We start from the raw sequence: 23,535 nt of genomic DNA, 5'->3' as shown, positions 1-23,535 counted from the left end.
ATTCCAACATCTCTATCACTCTACTACAACTTCAAATCATGAATTAATTTCATCATTCTGTCTTTCTGCTACAATAGGGTATCACACTCAATTATCTGAACTATATGGCAGTGTCCTCCACTCTCACCCTAAGAAGAGGACCAACTAACGGACAAAACTCAGTGATCAAAAAATAAGGCTTAAAGATCACCTTCTATGTACTCCTCCTAAACACCAGCATTTCCTCATGAATCTCAGTCTTGCACTCCAATTAGAAGTAGAGCCAGAACACAAATTGGATAGTCAAGACCCACTGGTGTGCTATATTCAGGAGACCCATCTCACATGCAAAGATACATATAGGATCAAAATAAAGGGATGGAGGAAAATTTACCAAGCAAATGGAAAGAAAAAAAAGCAGGGATTGTAGTCCTAGTCTCTGACAAAATAGACTTTAAACCAACAAAGATCAAAAAAGACAAAGAAGGGCATTACATAATGGTAAAGGGAACAATTCAACAAGAAGAGTTAACTATTCTAAATATATATGCAACCAATATAGGAGCACCCAGATTCATACAACAAGTTCTTAGAGACCTACAAAGAGACTTAGACTTCCACACAATAATAGTGGGAGACTTTAATATCCCACTGTCAGTATTAGACAGATCAACAAGACAGAAAATTAACAAGGATGTTCAGGATGTGAACTCAGGCTCTGGATCAAGTGGACCTGGTAGATGTCTACAGAACTGTCTACCCCAAATCAACAGAATATACATTCTTCTCAGTGCCACATCACACTTATTCTAAAATTGACCACATAATTGGAAGTAAAACATTCCTCAGCAAATGCAAAAGAACAGAAATCAAAACAGTCTCTCAGACCACAGTGCAATCAAATTAGAACTCAAGATTAAGACATTCACTCGAAACCCCACAATTACATGGAAATTGAACAACCTGCTCCTGAATGACTCCTGGGTACATAATGAATCAGGCAGAAATCAAGAAGTTCTTTGAAACCAATGAGAACAAAGAGACAACATACCAGAATCTCTGGTACATAGCTAAAGCAGTATTAAGAGGAAAATTTATAGCACTAAATGGCCACATCAGAAAGCTAGAAAGATCTCAAATTGATGCCCTAACATCACAATTAAAAGAGCTAGAGAAGCAAGATCAAACTAATCCAAAAGCTAGCAGAAGACAAGAAATAACTAAGATCAGAGAAGAACTGAAGGAGATAGACACATGAAAAACTCACCAAAAAAAAATCAATGAACCCAGAAGCTGTTTTTTTCTGTAAATTAACAAAACAGACCATTAGCTAGACTAATAAAGAAGGGAGAAGAATCATATAGACACAATGAAAAATGATAATGGGGATATCACCACTGATCCCACAGAAATACAAACTACCATCAGAGAATAATATAAACACCTCTATGCAAATAAACTAGAAAATCTAGAAGAAATGGATAAATTCCTGGACAAATACACACTCCCAGGACTAAACCAGGAAGAAGTCGAATCCCTGAATACACCAATAACAAGTTCTGAAATTGAGGCAGTAATTAATAGCCTACCAACCAAAAAAAGCCCAGGACCAGATGGATTCACAGCTGAATTCTACCAGAAATACAAAGAGGAGCTGGTACCATTCCTTCTGAAACTATTTCAAATAACTGAAAAGGAGGGACACCTCCTTAACTCATTTAATGAAGCCAGCATAATCCTGATACCAAAATCAGGAAGAGACACACAAAAAAAGGGAAAACTTCAGGCCAATATCCCCGATGAACACCAATGCGAAAAATCCTCAAAAAATACTGGCAAATCGAATCCAGCAGCACATCATAAAACATCCACCATGATCAAGTGAGCTTCATCCCTGGGATGCAAGGCTGGTTGAACATATGCAAATCAATAAATGTAATCCATCACATAAATGGAGCCAAAAACAAAAACCACACGATTATTTCAATAGATGCAGAAAAGGCCTTTGATAAAATTTGACATCTCTTCAGGTTAAAAACTCTCAATAAAATAAATATTGATGAAACATATTCCAAAATAATAAGAGTTATTTATGACAAACCCACAGCTAATATCACTGAATGGGCAAAAGCTGGAAACATTCCCTTTGAAAACTGGTACAAGACAAGGATGCCCTCTCTCACTACTCCTATTCAACACAGTATTGGATGTTCTGGCCAGGGCAATTAGGCAAGAGAAAGAAATAAAGGGAACTCAAATAGGAAGAGAGGAAGTCAAACTACTGTGTCTGTTTACAGACAACATGATTTTGTATTTAGAAAACCCCATCATCTCAGCCTAAAAACTCCTTAAACTGATAAGCAACTTTAGCAAAGTCTCAGGATACAAAATCAATGTGCAAATATCACAAAGTATTCCTTTACAAACTACCATCAGAGAATAATATAAACACCTCTATGCAAATAAACTAGAAATAACCAAGCAGAGAACCAAATAAATCATGAATGAACTCCCATTCACAATCACTACAAAGAGAATAAAATACTCAGGAATACACCTAACAAGGGACGTGAAGGACCTCTTCAAGGAGAACTACAAACCACTGCTCAAGGAAATAAGAGAGGACACAAACGGAAAAGCATTCCATCCTCATGAATAGGAAGAATCAATATCATGAAGATGGCCATACTGTCCAAAGTAATTTATAGATTCAATGTTATTTCCATCAAACTATCATTAAATTCTTCATAGAATGAGAAAAAAACTATTTTAAATTTCATACGGAATCAAAGGAGACTCCATAGAGCCAAGTAAAAAGTAAAATCCTAAGTAAAAAGAACAAAGTTGGAGGCATCACACTACCTGACTTCAGACTATACTACAAGGCTACAGTAACCAAAACAGCATGGTACTGGTACCAAAACAAACATATAGACCAGTGGAACAGAAAAGAGACCTCAGAAATAACACCACACACCTACAACCATCTGATCTTTGGCAAACCTGACAAAAACAAGCAATGGGGAAAGGATCTCCTATTCAGGAGCTAGGAAAACTGGCTAGCCATATGCAGAAAACTGAAACTGGACCACTGCCTTACACCTTATACAAAAATTAACTCAAGATGGATTAAAGATTTAAATGTAAAACCAAAAACCATAAAAACTCTAGAAGAAAACCTAGGCAATATTATTCAGGACACAGACATGGGCAAAGACTTCATGACAAAAACAACTTCAACAAAAGCCAGAATTGATAAATGAGATGTAATTAAACTAAGAGCAAAAGAAACTATCATCAGAATGAACAGGCAACCTACAGAATGGGAGAAAATTTTTGCAATCCACCTATCTGGCAAAGGTCTAATATCCAGAATTTACAAGGAACTTAAACAAATTTACAAGAAAAAAACAACCCCATCAAAAAGTAGGCAAAGGATATCAACAGACACTACTCAAAAGAGGACATTTATGCAGCCAACAAACGAGAAAAAGCTTAACATCACTGATCATCACAGAAATGCAAATCAAAACCACAATGGGATACCATCTCACGACAGTCAGCATGGTAATTATTAAAAAGTCAGGAAACAATAGATGCTGGCGAGGCTGTGGAGAAACGGGAATGCTTTGTTGGTGGGAATGTAAATTAGTTCAACCATTGTAGAAGACAGTGTGGTGATTCCTCAAGGATCTAGAACCAGAAATAACCATTTGACCCAGCAATCCCACTACTAAGCATATACCCAAAGGAATATAAATCATTCTACTATAAAGACACACGTACACATTTGTTTGTTGCAGCACTATTTACAATAGCAAAGACATGGAACCAACCCAAATGCCCATCAATGATAGACTGGATAAAGAAAATGTGGTACATATACACCATGGAATACTATACTGCCATACAAAGGAATGAGATAATGTCCTTTGCAGGGACATGGATGAAGCTGGAAGCCATCTTCCTCAGCAAACTAACACAGGAACAGAAAACCAAACACCGTATTTTCTCACTTATAAGTGGGAGTTGAACAATGAGAATACATGGATACAGAAAGGGGGACAACACACACCAGGGCCCATTCGGGGGCCAGGGGTGAGGGGAAGGAACTTAGCGGACAGGTGAATAGATGCAGCAAACCACCCTGGCACATGTATGCCTATGTAACAAACCTGCAGGTTCTGTACTTGTATCCCCCCCTTCCGCGGCTTTTTTTTTTTTTTAAGAAAGAAGATAGAAGAAGAAAGAAGAAAGAAAAAGGAGAAAAGCCAGAACTGCTCACATCTGATTCCCAGTCCAATCTTCCTTCTCCTAACAGACTTCTGGAAGGCAAGAACCACATCGTCTTCTTTACAGCTTTATTGTGCCAGACAAGCACCTTTCAAAGTACTCTACAAGTAATTTTAAATTCTTAAGACAACTAGAGCTACATGCTAATTGCCTAGGCTATGTTCATTTGTTTAATATTTGGTAAAATTTTTCATCTCTAATTTAAGAGTAACAATCAAAAATATAACTTAAAATACCTTAAAAATATAGCATTACTTTTATAATTCTTACAATTTTCCTACATATCTATTCACTCTGTTTATTATACACAGTATAACTAAAAACACCACCAAAAATATTGATGCTTGTGAGACTGTATGTCTATATTTCATAAAGACCTTTGCTCTTGTGTTAGTATGAAATGTTTCCCTATCTCTGGAGTGTATCAATAAAGTAGATTATAAAGCCTCATAAATTAAAGACACTCTGTTCTGACTAACTTCTAGAGAGAAATGTACATAAACAGAATATTGCCAAAACATCTATAAAATAAGGAAGTTGAACTTCTAATATTTCAAATGAGCTAGACTTTCAAAATAATTCTTAGAGGATTCAAATTCACATTATTAAGGTAAATCTTTAGAAAACTCAAGTTTTATAACTTTGGCTTAATAAAAATAGCCATGTCTTGTCTGATTTAATAATGTTAAGGACAGAGCAAGTACACATTTTATTCTACTTGGGTATGTTTTTTCCAAATGTATACAAGTTATTGAACTAATAAGCAACTATGACACGTTAAGGTTATATAACATGTAAATTTCTATTTAACCAAACTTAATCACTATTCTGGAAAACTTTATGTCAGCAGTGATTATATTATGTAGTACATCTACTTGAATATAATTTCCAAAATCTTTAGGTAACCAAAATGTGGAATTGATATTAAATTGATTTAATCAATGGATAATTCCTCAGAACACTAAAACATTAATTACTAAGCACAATTTGTCTATATACTTTTTCTTCTTATTTTTGTATGCCATCAAAAGGCAATTTGAGTTATGTTAACAAATGTGTTCATTTTTCCTATTTTACTAAAACATAAAAGAGATATGGGCAGCTCTGGCAGTCTGTTAAAATGCTTGTGTATGACTGAAAGTTCTCAATCATCTACCCCTCAAGTGTTGTTGTTGTTGTTGTTTTCCTGTAAGACATTAGTTACTTAGATTAAAAGTTGTAATTATAATACTATGAGTGTTTAAGACTAAACTAGGGGCAACAGTGTCAAAGAAACAACTGAGTATATACTTTTGTTTTTTAAAGAGAAAGAATTATTTTGCCCTAAATCAGCAGTTCACTTCAGCTTTGCTTTTTTTGTTGTTTTGTTTTTATTTTTGAGACAGGGTCTCACTCTGTCGCCTGGGCTGGAGTGCAGTAGCAGCATCTCAGCTCACTGCAACCTCCGCCTCCCTGGTTCAAGTAATTCTCCTGCCTCAGTCTCCCAAGTAGCTGGGATTACAGGCCTGCACCACCAGGCCCGGCTAATTGTTTTGTTTTTAGTAGAGACAGGGTTTCACCAGTTGGCCAGGTTGGTCTCAAACTCCTGACTTCAAGTGATCTGCCTGCCTAGGCCTCCAAAGTGCTGGGATTATACACGTGAGCCACAGCACTCGGCCCACTTCAGCTTTGCTTTTACAAAAAAAAGAAAAAAGAAAGAAAGAACAAAAAAAACCCACCTCTATACTCCTTTTCTTTATTGGGACTTATTAGGGACCCTGCAGAGCTGTTGTTCATGTATAACTATTGAAATGTATTATATTAGAAATCAAACTTGAAACATTTTTTAAGAGGTATGGATCCATATAATAGCAATCATGAATCTGTTGGATGTTAACACAAATACCATAAATGATTATGGTATTACTTTTCATCATCATCATTTTGACTTTGCAGACCTCTGAGATGTCTTAAAGTGTTTGGTCTTGAACATGAGCACACAAGGGAATAAAATGTGATTTTTGTCTTGTTTGATAATATCTGATTCTAAAAAGAAGCTACAAAAATTGTTAAAATAAACTTCAATCAATTTTGATGGGTTTGCTTCCCTGGCTTACTGATTAATTTTTTTGCCTACAATAACAAAGTTATTCCTACCTCTGGCAATTCTCAAATTTGAATATTCACACTTTTTTATTTTCTTAGGTTGCAAACATTCTCCATTCTTTTCAAATCTTTGATGCCTCCTCTCTTCACTCACACAGAAAATTGTTCAACATTTCTTGAAATGATAAAAATCAAACTCATCCTCTCTTCTTTAGTTTTCTCCATCTCTCTCCAGTCCCTCAAAAATAAACTTTTTGGTCAGACTCATGCCTGTAATCCCAGGACTCTGGGAGACCAAGGTGGAAAAAATCACTTGAACCCAGGAGTTCACGACCAGCCTGGGCAATAGGGTGAGACCCCATCTCTACAAAAAATAAAAAACATTAGCCAGAAGTGGTGGTACATGCCTGTAGTCCTAGCCACTTTGGTGGCTGGGGTGGGAGGATTGCTTGAGGTTGAGATGGGAGGATCACTTCAGTCTGGGAGCCAGTCATGAGGGCACTACTGCACTCCAGCCTGGGCAACAGGTTAAGAAACTGCCTCAATCAATCAATAAAAAATAAAAATTGTTTTCATGCAATCTCTTTTTTCCCTTACACTTATACTCTTTTCCATTCCTAATGTAACTGACTATTTCAGATCCTTCTTACTTTTCACTGAACTACTAAAATAACTACCAAACTAATTTCCTCGCCTCTAGTTTCTACCAAAACCAATCCATACTGAAATCTCTCCCACTTGAAGGACCAACTCTTTAGCAAGGCAAACTGTGCCAAAACCTAGCTCATTTACTTTTATAGTTTTATCTCCCAATACTCTCCTGTACAAAACCCTCCACTGTATCAAAAAAAGAAAAAATATATAATCAAAGCTCCTGAAATGCCATGTCAGTTGTCCCACTGGTTCCTCAATTGCCAAAAGAAGGAAAACATACTGCGAGAAGCGTATAATAAACCAGTGCCTACAGGTACTAACAACTCCATGTTATGAAAAATGGATTGATATTATTTCTTTGGACTAAATTACATATTGCTTTTAAATTCTAAAGATACCAAGAGAAAAATTATTACAATAATCTTTTTTAAGGGAGCTAAAATAAGTGAGGTAAGTTTGAGACAACATTCCAAGCAGAAAAAAAACAATAAAGCTAAAAATTTAAGAGTAAACGCTTTTGAGTCAGACAAACATGTCTTCAAATCTTAGCTCCGCCTCTTACAAGCACTGTGACCTCAGGTAAGTTTCTTACTTAAGACTCAGTTCAGGTATAATACTATCTCCTATTAGCCCTGGGAGGATTTAAAAATAAAATGAAGTATGCACATAAAGCACCTAGTATAGTGCCCAGTGCATGGTAAGAGTGAAACAAAGAGCTTTTTAAGATTATAATTACTGAGGTAGCCGCAGATCCAGAGAAAAGGCTAGTTAAGGAGAATGCAGTTGGTAGAGAAAAGCAGTAAAAGGGAAAAGGGTTAAGAAATATACACAGAGTACTTGTCTCTTCTGTACAATTCAATAAATTCCCTAAAAAAGTATATAGCAAAACAATTATTCAAGGCCCTTGACTAGATTCCCATGTAAAGCTTGATTTCTTTAGATGTAAAATGAAATAGATACACAAAATGGTATCTAAAGTTCCTTTCAGCTCTAACCTTCAAGAAGGCTATAAGAATTGTTGTAAACTAGAATCCTAAGAATTATGAATGTTCACCACCATTACATGGTTAAGCGCTTCTGTATTTCACTAAGCATATGAAGGCTTATTGATGTCCCAGTGATCTCACAATTTCAGAAACAGAACAACAATTAAGCCCCAAATGAAAAAAATCCAAGCTGGACCTGACAAGTACATTATCACTCTCATGTGAACCCAAAGTTAGCAGTCTTCAGAACCCCTAAAAATGCTCAGAGGCAGTTTATAAAGTAAAAGGTAGAAATTAAAAAAAAAAAAAAGACCTGAACAGGAATAGGAGGTTTGTAATTGGTTGAACAGACAAGACAGAATTGAGAAGACTAAAATATATATATATATATTGGAATGGTAAAATGAGTGAGCAAGGCTCTAGTCTAACTACAAGCTACTTGAGATCAAACGCAAACTTCTTATTCCCAAGTCATGTCTTCACTGTAGGGAGTTCTTTTACATACTTAAGATATTTATAAATCTAAAAAGCTAAAATCAAATTATAATTCTATACCCTCTTTTTATGTGAAACCATGGTCAAAGGTTGTACTAGACGTAATTAATATTTATCACGCCCATTTATCAGACTTTTTGAGTGTAATTTCTGAGTCTTTCAGATTGACTTTCACATCTAGAAAAGTATTCTTTCATGTTTATTCAAAATCACATGTCTGTAGGCTTATTTCTGAATGAACTGCTTTAAACACATACTTTTACCAGCTTTCATGTTTGCAAATGGTGAGAACTCCATCTGTGGACTTAAATTATAGCTAAGTTTGTGTATTCTGAATTTAACAGTGACAAGACTGTCTTATCCCATTTATTTGAAGACATAAGAAAGGAACCTGCTCATCAGGCATCCAGCAAAAAGTACTTATTTCTATCAAAACTTAAATTTGTATAATATAAAACCTCGAATAATGCGTGAAGCTAGTAGGACAAAACATAGGATAAACACTTCAGGATGTTGCGTTGGGCAAAGATTTCATAAAGAAAACCTTAAAAGCACAGGCAACAGAAGCAAAAATAGACAAATGAGATTATATCAAACTAAAAAGCTTCGGCACAGCCAAAGGAACAACCAACAGACTGAAGAGACAACCAACAGAATGGGAGAATGTATACGTAAACTAATCATCTGACAAATTATTAAGATCCAGAATATACAAGGAACTCAAACAACAGCAAAAACACAAACAATACAATTTTAAAATGGGCAAATGAGCTGAATAGACATCTCTCAAGAAAAGACATAAAAATGGCCAACAGGCACATCAAACAATCTCAGCATCACTAATCATCAGGGAAATGCAAATCAAAACCACAAAGAGTTATCATCTCACCCCAGTTACAATAGTTATCATCAAAGAGACAAAAACTAACAAATGCTGGCAAGGAGGCAGAGAAAGGGGAACTCCACACACTGTTGGTGGGAATGTAAATTAGCATAGCAATTATATAAAAAATAGTATGGAGGTTCCTCAAAAAACTAAAAACAGAACTATCATATGATCCAGCAATCCCACTACTGGGTATATATCCAAACGAAAGAAAATCAGTATACCAAAGAGATACATGTTTATTGCAACACAAGAGCCAAGATACGGAATCAACCTAAGTGTCCATAAACAAATGAATGGATTAAAAAATACGGTATACATACAAAATGGAATACTATTCAGCTATAAAAAAAGAACAAAATCCTGTCATTCATGGCAACACAACACAGATGGGCTTGGAGGATATTATGTTAAGTGAAATAAGTCAGGCACAGAAAGACAGATATCTCATGTTCTCACTCATATTGGAAGCTTAAAAAATTGATCTCATAGAAGTAGAATAGAATAGTGGTTACTAGAGGCTGAGAAGGGCAGGCAGGGGCTTGGGGCTGATAGCCAGAGGTTAGTTAATGGATCTAAAATGACAGCTAGATAGATAGGAGGAATGGTGTTCTAGTGTTCTATAACACTGTAGGGTGATTATAATTAACAAGAATTTATCATATATTTTCAAATAGCTAGAAGAGCAGATTTTGAATAATCCCAGTGAAAGAAACGATAAATGTTTGAGGTGATGGATATGCTGATTACCCTGATTTGATCATTACATATTGTATACATGTATCAAAATATGACATATATGTATAATATCTATATCATTATCATCTATATATGTATAATTATATGCATATATTTATATACATATATTATATACATATATTATATTATTATAATATTATTATATTATATATAATTATATTATAATAATATAATATAATTATATTATATATAATTATATTATAATAATATAATATAATTATATTATATTATATTATTATAATATATTATATATTATATTATATTATATTATATATAATATAATTATTGTTATATTATATATAATATATAATATATTATATATATTATAATTATTGTTATATTATATATAATATATTATATATGTATAACAATTATAATATATATAATATTATATATTATATATAATATTATATGTAATGTATAATATATAATATATTATATATGTATAACATATATAATATATTATATATATTATATTATATAATATATATTATATATGTATAAATCTATAATATATAATATATATTATATATGTATAACATATATAATATATAATATATAATATATGTATAACATATATAATATATAATATATATTATATATGTTATACATATATAATATATAATATATATTATCTATTTATAACATATATAATATATTATATATTATATATGTATAACATATATAATATATAATATATTATATATGTATAACATATAATATATAATATATAATTATATATTATATATCATAATATGTAATATATAATTATATATTACATATTATAATATATATTTTAATATATAATATATATTATAATATATAATTATATATTATATTATATTATATTATATATTATATAATATAATATATATTATTATATATTATATATTATATTATATTATATATTATTATATATTATATATTATATATTATATTATATATTATATATTATTATATATTATATATTATATATAATTATATATTATATATTAAAATATATATTATAATATGTAATATATAATTATATATTACATATTATGATATATAATATATAATTATATATTATATGTTATACATATATATTATATACATATACACCAATAATAAATATCACCCATATATATGTATAATTATATATCTTTTTTTTTTTTTTTTGGGACGGAGTCTCGCATTGGTTGCCCAGGCTGGAGCACTGCAGTGGCACGATCTCGGCTCACTGCAACCTCCACTTCCCAGGTTCAAGTGATTCTCCTGCCTCAGCCTCCCAAGTAGCTGAGATTACAGGCGCATGCCACCACACACGGCTGTTTTGTATTTTTAGCAGAGACGAGGTTTCACCATGTTAGTCAGACTGGTCTCGAACTCCTGACCTCATGATCTGCCCGCCTCAGCCTCCTAAAGTGCTAGGATTACAGGCGTGAGCCACTGTGCCCAGCCTTATCAATTTTTAAAAAGCAAAAAATTGGCAAAAAAATCCTTAAATCTGTATTATTTACCATATATTACATATAAAGCAACATCAAAATGATAAATCTATAACATAAAGTTTAAATGATTTTTCCATTTACATATATCATGTAAAACTACTGCATCATTTTGGTCATACTAAATATTTGAGGAACTATAGAAGACTATAACATAAAATGCAAATGGAATAAATTCATCCAGTAGTCTTGCATGCCATATTTTTTAAAGAAAGTAAAGCTATAGGTAAGAACTATTTTAAAATAAAAAAAGTGATAATTCAACTTCTATATGTAAATGACTCAGATACTACTGTGACAAGGAGAGAACTGATCACTTATTTATGGCAGTAACGCTTACTTCTAAGTACACAGAAACAATAAGAGTATATTTAACAAAGATTTCATATTGTCAACTTTTTATTGTTTTTAATGTTTTCCAATATATATTCTATAGATAAATTAAACAAGTATAAAATATGTTGAAAGTTTAAACATCTAGCTCCTATGAGTTTCAATATAAGGACTTCTTCATCACCCATCTACTTGGTAACTTTAAAAGATTCTTCCATATATTCCGCACACATGCATTTTTGTCTCACAGTTGATCAAGAGAAAATAATTTTAGCAATCCATGTTCACTAGTAGTTATACTAGCAACAGCAGCAGTAATAGTAGCAACAATCATAATACTTCAACTTTAAATTTTTTTAAAAATTATGTGGTACCAACCTGGTCTCCAAAGTCCTCTGGGAATTTCCACAATACCACAGGATCTGTAAATAATTGACATGTATAATTAAACAGCAGCAAAAGAACACATTTAAAGGAACAATCTTGGTTAAACACTCTTAAAATTGTCAAAGCTACTTTAATTACAACATTTAAATTTTTCTTTAAACATTTATAGTTGATGACATTCACTTCTCTTCCTTTCTATAATTAAATATTTTGATTTTTTAAGAAATGTAATGACCTTCAAAATAGAAATAAATGATATTAATAACTTGGTCAGGTTATTAAAAATCATTACTGTATTTCTTTTAGCAACTCACTTTTTATTGACATACCTTAGATTTTAAGATTTTAAACTCTGAATTTTCTATTTTAACTACACTTTTAAAATACTGGTATTCCTTTGAAAAGAAAAATACAAATGTATCAAGTATGTAATAAAATATATTATAGCTCTCAGAGACTAGACCAAAATACACCTTAAATATCCATTTAAAATTCCAATTAAGATTTACAAAAACTGTAATAATATTTGCCTTATATCAGTTTTTAAATCTCATATTTGCAGTAATAGATAAGTTGGTAAGTAGATACAAAGCAGTTCATTTAAAATACAATTGATATTTGCAGGGCATTTCACAGAAATTTTTCTAGCATGTTTTATCTAGTAATTAATATATATAAATCAATATTGTTTATAAATATTCACACTAGTTTTTCATTTTCTTTTTTTCTCACAGTATTTCTCTTCTACTTAGCACACTAAAATGCTAAGATCTTAGTTTAGTAAGCACTAATAAATATTTTAGCCATATACTTATTGTTTAATTCTGTCAAAAATAAACTTCTGAATACTTCAAATGTGTTTTAAAGGGATAGTGTATAATGGATTATTTCTTCTGGGCAAAAAAAAAAAACAAAACTTGAAAGCCCAAGATAAGACTAATGTGTGTAACAAGTACCACCCATATGACAGGTTTTGAACTCCATGCCAAGTAAAAGGACTTGTGGATCAAAGATAACACTTCATGTACCAATCAGTGAAAACTTACAGCTTGATTCCATTATTTCCAATATTTCATACCATTTTCTAAAAAACACATATATATTTCAAATTTTTTAATTATAAAACTCAATAAATGTCTAGCAACATTTTTAGCATGAGCTGGCTCCTCTTGTGTTTATACTTAAGTTCCACAGAATTTTTTTCAGGTATTTTAAATTAAAAAGAAAAAAGTAAGCTTTCGACGATTAAACTTTTTATTTATTAAGGACTAAAAAGTTTCCATATAAATAATAAAAATCAATAATTTAAAACATCTTATATAAGAATAATACATTACAAATTTATGAAGGTAATATTAAATGATTATATCCTCATGTAAAACGAAATGCATACATTTCTAAAATGAATGTGGAATGCATTACACATCACCTAAAAACACTCAAACATAAATATCTTGTGGATAATTATATTCCCAATTTAAAAAATAGACATATTTATATGGCAGTTTTACGAAAATGGTAGCTGCTAAAATTTGAATCTCATAAAACAAAGGCATATGACAGAATTTTCATAAAATATTAAATGAAAGTTTTTATCTTCATAAAGTAATACAATTACTAACAGCTACATAAACAAATCCTCATGCAGAAATACAGAACAGTTCTTTCTCATGAATAATGAAATTACAGGGTTTCAATGTGAATATTTAAAATCTCCCTTTTAAGTAACCTCAACTTTGTAATTACTATTTGAGAAGATGTTTGTGACAACTTTCTTACAACTATGTCTTAAATAAGTATACTTATGTTATTGAATAGCTTACAGTTTGCCCTTGCTGTTTGTAGCATTTACCTAAATATGTTTTGCTGCCTGACTTTTCCTCACTACCATTTTTTTTCTGTATACTCTGTTTTTTCGGAGAGAGAACAAATAAGTACATGAAAACTGCATCTATTGGTTTAAGCACAAAGTAGAAAATATCCCAGCTCTTTTCATTAAATGAATTTTACCCTTCAGCATGCAAAAAATTATTATAATCATGTGCATCCATATTTTGAAATGGATTAACTTAGTTACTGCCTATGTGATTAGATTTAGACCACATCTGACACATCTTTGTAGCAACTTTTCAGAAGTACTGCAAAGGAAGAAACAAAAGGGCTCTGAAAAAAATAATCCGATTCAACAACTTTATGCACAAAGACTGAATTTTCTGTTCCCTGAGGATTACTTTCCAGATACTCAATCTGATCTGGCAATGTTAGGTCAATTTTATGCTGATTTTATGGGTGAAAGGATGAGAACTGCTGGTGGGAATCATCGTTGCCAGTTATGACTGATATACACTGTGTTTCTCTTTTTTCCAATGCCTACCAGTAAATCAAAGGAGACTCCATATCGTAATTAAAGAAAAAAATTTTACTGCCAACATTCTAGAAACCAAATAAATATAAAAGGAAGAATACTTGATTTTGACATAAATATATTTAATCTCTTAGTTTAATAAGAGATAATGTTACAGCATAGTAATAAAAAAATACAAATTTTTATTAAATCAGTAACTTTAGAAGATGAATATTTAAAGTATGATTTGCACATCATCAACATAAGGATTCCAAACTCACTAGTAAGGCTTTTTTTTAAATGTAAAGTAAGATAAAGTCAGCAATATTTTATTTTCCCAATCAAATATTTCACATTTCCTGGCCCTTAACTGAAAACAAAATTAAAATAACTTAGAATACCAGTGTGATTCTACTACACTACAAAAAGAGTATGCAGTAAAAGAGCTCCAATTTGCACAAAAGGATAATATTTACTTAATTCTGCGGAATTCAAAGATGATTAAATATACAGTATCTTCAAATTTATGCATTTGTAAAATCTCAGTTCAGAGACTACATACTTTTGGAAAAGTATAATATATAATATTAGTATTTTTCTTGATTACGGGTTTCAGTGCCTAATATACCCACACTGTAGAAGAATATGTATGAAGAAATTGAGGTCAAAACAATGAGAAGTGTGATTTACTCACGTAGCTAGGTAATGTCTGAGGTTACAGCTTTCTTTACTGAGATGTGAGGAGCATATGTTTTAAATAATTTCCAATAATTCACAAATTTTTGTGGCCCATTTAACTTAAAGTTCAATTTATTTCATTCAAAAATCTATGCAGTGCTAAAGAAAGAGGAAAAGTCCCTGCGTTACAATGCCCTACAACATTCACAAAGAGAAACGTCAAAGGGCAATTTCGTTTTTGTACAAAATATTCTTTTAAGTGAGGTATCCTGTAGGAACATTTGAACTCAACTTGAAAATTCACTGGCTTAAAAATGTAAAAAAAAAAAAAGTTCCTAATGAAGCAATGAAATGAGCAAAAATCATTAAAGAAAATGTGTAATTTTTTGGTAATGTATGATTTTTATTCTTTCACCTGTGGACACATAATGGTGAACTAAACAAAACAGGGTCTACCACTTACAGAGAAGAGGAGCATCTACATATATAATGTAATAAAACTTAATGCATTTTTATGATACTAGAAGAAGGGGTACTGCAGGAGCACATAATAAGGAAATCTAATTTAGAGAGTCACTAAAGGACTTCAAAAGGAAAGGACATAAATTGACACAAGTTAGACAAGCAAAGAATAATCTGGGCCATAAAGTGGGCAGGGGAGAACATTCTAGAGTGAAGAACCAATACGCATGACATCTTGAAGGTTAAAAGAAAGCAGAATACCTTTTAGAAACTGAAAAATCATCTAACATATCTGAATGTAGACTAAGAGGGAGACAATGTCTAGAGATAAAGCTGGATTGGCAAGGGAAGCCACTGAAGCAGACAGTAGTATAAATCAAGTTAGAAAGAACAACCAGAAAGGGAGAATGCAGCTAGAGTGTGTGTTATTATGAAAGTCAAGAGAACAGGGTGTATCTAAAAGAAATCCTCAAACAAATGCTGCAACACATTGAGAGATGATGACTGAAGAATGGCAACTATATTAAAAGACATAACACCACAGTAAGATGAGCCTCAGTGGAAGGGTAGGAAGGAGGTGGCCGATTTAAGATTATGGAATGAGTGAGTATGATGAAAGAGAGGCAGTATGTACAGAGGCAATTTACTTAAGAAAGGATACACAAAGTAGAGGAAAGTAAAGGTAGACAGAAAGCTTAAGCTAGAGATATTTGTTTTTTTCTTTTGACTGGTACAGACTTGAACATGTTTAAAAGGCTATGGGAATTCATGAGCTAGCAGAGAGCCAGCAAAGAAGGAATACAAGATCCCTGAGAAGACAGGAAGGTTGGAATTCAGATAGAGACAGTGAGAGGAGCCTAAGACAGAAGCTGAAGTACGTTTTCCATTGTTATAGGAAAAAGAGAAGAGGAAAGACATAAAGCCAAGTAAATTTGTAGTGCAAAAATACGAGTTTTGTGAAAAAAAAACTGCTAATATTTTTCTATGTAGTAGGTAGTTCTCTAAAGCAAAGCTTTCTGCTAAAACACACGAAAAAGCTGTTGGAGCTTTAAGGAGGAGGTATGAAATAACCATTTCAGGCAGAGTTCTCAATATAGGTAGATATCCAACATGGCATTTAATGGCAGTAAAGTGGCATTTCTCTCAATTGGTGGATTCTGTCGGGGTGAGGTTTCTGTTAGTCAGGTGGATGGGAAGATAATCTAAAAGAGTGGCTGCAGATCTGAATTACGTATCTAAAGCTAATAAAAAGGAAGTCATATTTTCTGAAAAGTCCATTAATATTATATGTTATACCAAATGATACAAATGTATTTTAAAACAGCATAGTTTCAGTTAAAGGTCTACAACATATAACTGAAGACTGTAGGATTCAGAAATAAGATGACATAAATAAATGGAAGTAGAATTACGAAATCACATAGTTGAAGTCTGGGTCTTCTACTTATGAATAACACAATGCTTTCCGTGTATGATCAGAAGTAGGTTTTGAAAAATAGCAAATCAATTTCCTTGTCTCTTTCTCCCTCAGACTCTCTAGGTTGTTCTTAAAAGAGTCTCATCTATTTATCCAAGTGTACTATATAAATACCTTTTTTGACGTGTGCTATTTTTGAAAAAGTTTGATAAGCATGTAATTTAATAATTATGGTTAAAATGATATTTTATTACATCTGCCAAAATAATTTTCAAACTCATTAATTATTGTAATTTTTTTTGAGACAGGGTCTCACTCTGTCACCCAGGGTAGAGTACAGTGGCATGAGCATGGCTCACTGCAGCCTCACTCTCCCAGCCTCAAGCAATCCCTTCCATCTCAGTCTCCCAAGTAGCTGGGACTATAGGCATGCACCACCATGCCCAACTAATTTTTTTTTTCTTTTTTGTAAAGATGAGGTCTCGCTATGTTACCCAGGCTGGTCTTGAACTCGTGGGCTCAGGTGATCGTACTGCCTCCGCCTCCCAAAGTGCTAGGATTACAGGTGCGAGCCAACATACTCAGACTTATCATAATTTTATATTCAGCCTGATTGAAAAAAAAGGGTTTAAGGAAATAATTCACTCAATCATTTAGGGCCACAAATGACTTTGGTGAAGCCAGAGATTCAGAAGATCGACACTTTTGCCATTTTTCCTTGGCACAGACTCCAGCAAAACACAGATTTACTGCATGATAGAAAGATATCACTCATTTTGACAAAGTAGTAATAAAAAGCTTCACTGATCCACTCAAAAAAGAGTAGTATGATAGACTGTACTATAAACCTTAAGATTATAAGCAACAGTGAAAATAAAAACAAATTCATTGCTGGAAAGTCTTAAATTCAGACTACATCTAATCTTGATAAAACATATATAAGCAGATGTTTGTACAAATTATTTTGAAGTTAACCTATAGATGACAATATTTAATTTTATCATCTTCTTAAAGGTCTAATTCAGTAGTTCTCAAACTTCAACAAAAATATCTACACAAACAGACTGCTGGGTCCCACACACAAAACTTCTGAGGTGGGCCTGAGAAACGGCTTTTTTTTTTTTTTTGAGATGGAGTCTCACTCCGTTGCCCAGGCTGGAGTGCAGTGGCACAATCTCTGCTCACTGCAAGCCCCACCTCCCGGGTTCATGACATTCTCCTGCCTCAGTCTCCCGAGTAGCTGGGACTACAGGCGCCCACCACCACACCCAGCTAATTTTTTTTATTTTTAGTAGAGACAGGTTTCACCATGTTAGCCCAAATGGTCTCGATCTCCTGACCTCGTGATCCGCCTGCCTCGGCCTCCCAAACTGCTGGGATTACAGGCTTGAGCCACCGTACCCAGCCGAGAAACTGCATTTCTAAAAAGCTCTCAGGTGATACTGATGCTACTGGTCTCAGGACCACACTTTGAGAACTAACAGCATGGACTATGTATCTCTCACAATGATTAGCATTATGCGTCACATGTTAAGAAATTTAATATTTCCTTCAAAAGGAAAGGACATAAATTGACACAAGTAAGACAAGCAAAGGATAATCTGGGCCATAAAGTGGGCAGGGGAGAACATTCTAGAGTGAAGAACCAGTATGCATGACACTTTTATATATTTATAAAAAATATATTCTTTAAAATATGACAATAAATAATTTATATTTTCCTTTATTACATATATACTTGATATGACAACAAATATATCTTCATAGGGCTAGAAACAAACATCAACTATACCACTTACAGCAGAAAATAATTTTAGCAAGAAAAATACCACCAAAATGTTTTTAAAACCCAAATACTACTGATACTATAATTCTATTTCCATATCCCAATGAAAGAATTTTATTTCAAAATTGAATGTTTTGTGACACTGGAACCACATGATTTAAGGAACAATTATGGAGGACTATAGTTATGTGTACACAAGATATACTGCCTATTATTCCCTCTAACTTTATATGCTGTATGCTGTATACATACATATTGGTAGTCCATATCTAAACAAGATAGATGTCCTTTTGTACTTTTCCAACTCAGATATGTGAGAAAATTTTTCTTGCTGTGCTGTCTTACAATGCTTTCTTTCATGAATTTAAGCAATTAGTTCCAATATGGACAACAGAAAGACTATCTGTGAATGCAAAATATAGTAATAGTAATAATAAGGCCTCTTTTATTTACTTATTTGGTATTTCAAGAAAAGGTTCATTATATATGGATAGAAACTTTGTATTTTCTGAATGAGAAAGGACATTAAATATTCTTTTTTTTTAATCACCCAAAGTTACACTGTATCCTGTGTCTAGAGCTAGTAACTATTGAAGCCAAGACTAGGATTCAGGTATCCTTGCTTCTTATATAACATCCTTTCTAAAATATGCTGCTGCAATTTGCTATACTTGGTTGATCTTTGATTTTACTGTTCATTCATTAGACAGTAATTTAAAGAACATCCACAAGTCTAAACGTCTCTTAGTTATCTATAGGAAGACATTCTCACCAAGCCAAACATTTGTATTTTGTAAAACAATGGCCTAAATCTTACAGACTTCCTTTGAACAATACTTGGAAATTTGTATGTGAAGAAACCTAGAAAAGGAGATTAATTACTAATAATACTCAAATCAATACCTTCTCAATCTGAAATTAAAATAATTCTTCATTTAATCATGTAAGTTTGATTCACACATACAAAGACCTCACAGAAATGAAAACATTATTTCAAGATCTTTTACTTTATAATCACTTGCAAAAATAGAGATCACACTTCTATTTGTTATTTTACATAATGCATACATTTAAAATTAAAACTAAGCAATTTTGAAAATATGTCCATTTGTTCACCATTCTAAAAATGCACATAAGAAATGGTGGAAATAAAATTTAATGTAATGATCCACTGTGATTATCTTCATTCGAATAAGCCATCCTGGAAAATCAAACTAGCACTTTAAAATAATTTTGGTGTTTTTGAAACTCAAACCTTAAAAAAACAATTTGGATAATGGATAATTCTAACCTTTCTAAATATTTCTAGAAAGATGTAAAATCAGCATCACAACTTAAAACAAGGAAGCTCTCTTTTGAGCAAATATTAGCAAATTCTAACTAAGGTAATGAAAATGGAACTTCAAAGAACCTTAAGAAAATATAACTCATAGCATGTTAGATATATCATTTTGCTACATCCATTCCTTTTAAACAAGACCTATTATAATAAAATGAAAACCCTCATCAATCACCTGATAGAGTAATTCCAAACTTAACCAAACAGGGCTAATGGGTGAGAATTGAATTGAAAACACCTTGACAAAGAAAGCAATTTCTTTTCTTCGCACTCCTCTGAAGCTGTGGGTGATCATGGTAATCGAACCATCAACAGTGAGGGGCCATCTGTCCCAAGGGCCCTTCATGAGAGTTTTAAAAAAAACATCAACAATAAAGAAGGGAAAGAAATGCTGTACCACAGATGTTCAATCTTGATTAATCTATCACAAGGAACTTACAACTGAGAATCAATGTTTTGACATTTTTCAGATACTAATCATTAAAAGCCAACACAAACGTTTTTATAAGAACACAGGGAAAAAAAGTTAATAGGTTGCTTGTAGAAAGATGATCTGTCATACAGAACCTAATATACCTTTGAGTCAGCTAAGATCTTAAAGTTGCTTTAAGATCATATCCTAAAGCAATAGCTTTTATTATGATTCCTTTAAGGAGGAAAGAAGGTAAGAGGCCATGCTTTAAGTTAGCATGAGACTGTTGTTTGTTATAATTCTTTATAATTTTTATAATTATAAGAATTATAAAAAAGCATGTATATGGTTAAATAAAAGAAGACATATATTTTTATTCACAGCACTCATTATACTTAACTCTTTGAAGTAAAATATTGTCAAGAAACAGTCTTAATGTGAAACTTCAGAATGTAAAATTAACTGAACTGCTCATAAAACAGCTTCATTTTATTCATGACATTTAAAATCATGTTCATATTACACCAAAAAGTAATTTTGGGTAGATGTGCAAATGCTTCAAAGCTTTCTTGCTTGATATAAAGATGGTCTGAAGTACAGTAAACTTCTAATACTCCTGGATATAACAGACACAGTTCCAATGACTTGAGAATAAGGTAAAATTCATGAATAGAATCATACTAACTTAAAATGACTTAAAGTTCACTAACATAAAAACATGTGTAAGCTACATTAAGAATAACTGCCAAAAATATTTTAAAATTAATTTTAAAATGAAAAATACATTAAAACAAAACATCAAAGAACCAAATTAAACCATGCATGACCTTTCTTTCAGGATATTTTCAAGTTACAATAAAAGTAAATGTAGAATAAATTTAAGATTCTAATGAATATAATAAAGTCACTAAGAAACTTACTGTAAATGCAATAACTCTTATTTATCTTTGTATCTACAAAGCCTAGGAATGGATCCTGTCACCCTAAAGAGATGGCACCTCAGGCACATGACAAAAGGAAAGTACAAATGCCCTCTTGAAGAAGAAACACTTGATCAACTCAGGTCTTGCCTAACATAAATGGGTAATTCAAAATTACTACAGAAAATCTAAACACCTGTGATTATAACCATCAGACACAAAGAATGGAATTAAGATACTAATTTTTTTTGTTCCTCCCACACAGGCTTCAGATATTAAAATTACCTGAAACAGCATATATTGTAAGGATATTTAAAATGTTATACAATAACATAACTCAAAACATGAACTAGCAAATTTTAAAAACTAGAACTTTTAAAAATATAAAAATATAATCTATGAAATTAAAAGCTCAATGAATAGAACAGCATATCTTATAAAACTGAAGACAGAAATAGTGAACTAAGTCAGACACAAATGATATTAAAACAGATTGAGCCATAAAGAGGCAAAATAAATGAGAAAAGAGGTTAAGAAAAATGGAGACCAGAATAAAATAAATCTATTTAAATTTCTAAAAGATCAGACCAAAGATACCAGAGTGTGTATAATGGAAGAGGGAAGAAAATAATATTAGAAGAAATAAAGGCTGATTTTCCAAAACTGATAAAAGACACATCTTTAGATTTGGAAATGACAACAAACCTAAGCAAGATCTCAAGACAGACATGACTAGATACATCACAATGAAATTGCAAAGTATAAAAAGATATGGATACCTTTCAAAGCATCCTAGAGAGAAAAGAGGTAAGTAGAAAACTACATACATTATTACATCGACAGCAGACTTCTCAATAGCAGCAATGGAAGCCAGAAGACAGTGGAATAATATACTCTAAAACTTAAGAACTGTGCAAACAGGAATGTAGGGAAAATAAATACATTTTCAGAAAGACAAAACGGAAAGATTTACCAAGAATAGACCCTTTCTAAAGGAGCAGCTAAAGAAATTGTAACAGAAAAATTCTCCTTTTTTATAAAATGCAAGAAATTATATATTTCTTACATGCAAACATATATATAAAACAATGTTTACTGAAGCACTGTTTACAATTAGCAAAGTTTTGCAAGATAACCTATATGCCCATCAATACGAAAATGATTATACCATTATTATTCTATGAAACACTATACAACTCTGAAAAGGACTATAGCCTTGAAAAAAAAAAGTTATATTTGTTCATATGAAAAAAATCTAAAAGAGTGATAAATGAAAATAATGAGACAAGGTGAGGTCAGAGAGTTAAGGGGGAACAAGCAGAACATAAAGGGCCTTAAGAGTGATAAAAAGGAACCTGCTTACACTCTGGGAAAGGGAGCCACAGCAGCATTTGAATAGAGAGGAGACATGCTCTGACATATTTTAACAGGATCACCCTGGCTTCTGTGTTGAGTATAAACTGAAAGGTAATAAAATAATGAACCCAGTTATGATGTTACAGATAATATTTAAAATGAACCTCTTAGGAAAAGAACTTACATCATTCATATATATATGAATGACTCAGATATATATATATACATATACACACACACATATATATACACACATATGTATATACACACACATACACATATATATAGACAATTTGTGGTAAAATATCAGGGAAGGAAGCAGATAACATAAAATTTACAAGATGATCTACCCTCTTGAGACAGAATTCATGGCAAGGGCAATAAGGGTCCAAGAGTCCAGTGGAAACTCTCCCAGTAGATTATAGTGGGTGTTTTATGAACCTGACGTGGACCCAGTGATCTTGCTGGCATGTAAAT

The 23,535-nt window shown here is 32.1% G+C and overlaps 1 protein-coding gene across 10 annotated transcripts in view; it reads right to left on the bottom strand.

Moving 5' to 3' along the window:
* DENND1B (DENN domain containing 1B) overlaps positions 1 to 23,535 on the bottom strand; it is a 257,532-nt gene that overhangs the window by 184,276 nt on the left and 49,721 nt on the right. For all 10 annotated transcript variants that reach the window (XR_010151374.1, XM_063794083.1, XM_063794087.1 and 7 more), the window contains one exon: positions 12,336 to 12,379. Coding sequence is in view for 8 of the 10 variants with exons in the window: in XM_063794083.1 (XP_063650153.1) it covers positions 12,336 to 12,379 (44 nt within the window). In the remaining 2 variants the exon portion in view is untranslated. The remainder of the gene's footprint in view (positions 1 to 12,335; positions 12,380 to 23,535) is intronic.

The sequence above is a fragment of the Pan troglodytes genome, chromosome 1 (genome assembly GCF_028858775.2).
Source record: "Pan troglodytes isolate AG18354 chromosome 1, NHGRI_mPanTro3-v2.0_pri, whole genome shotgun sequence".
Classification (NCBI taxonomy): domain Eukaryota; kingdom Metazoa; phylum Chordata; class Mammalia; order Primates; family Hominidae; genus Pan; species Pan troglodytes.
The sequence above is the reverse complement of the archived record's forward strand: the minus strand, read 5'-3'. Positions and strand labels throughout refer to the sequence as shown.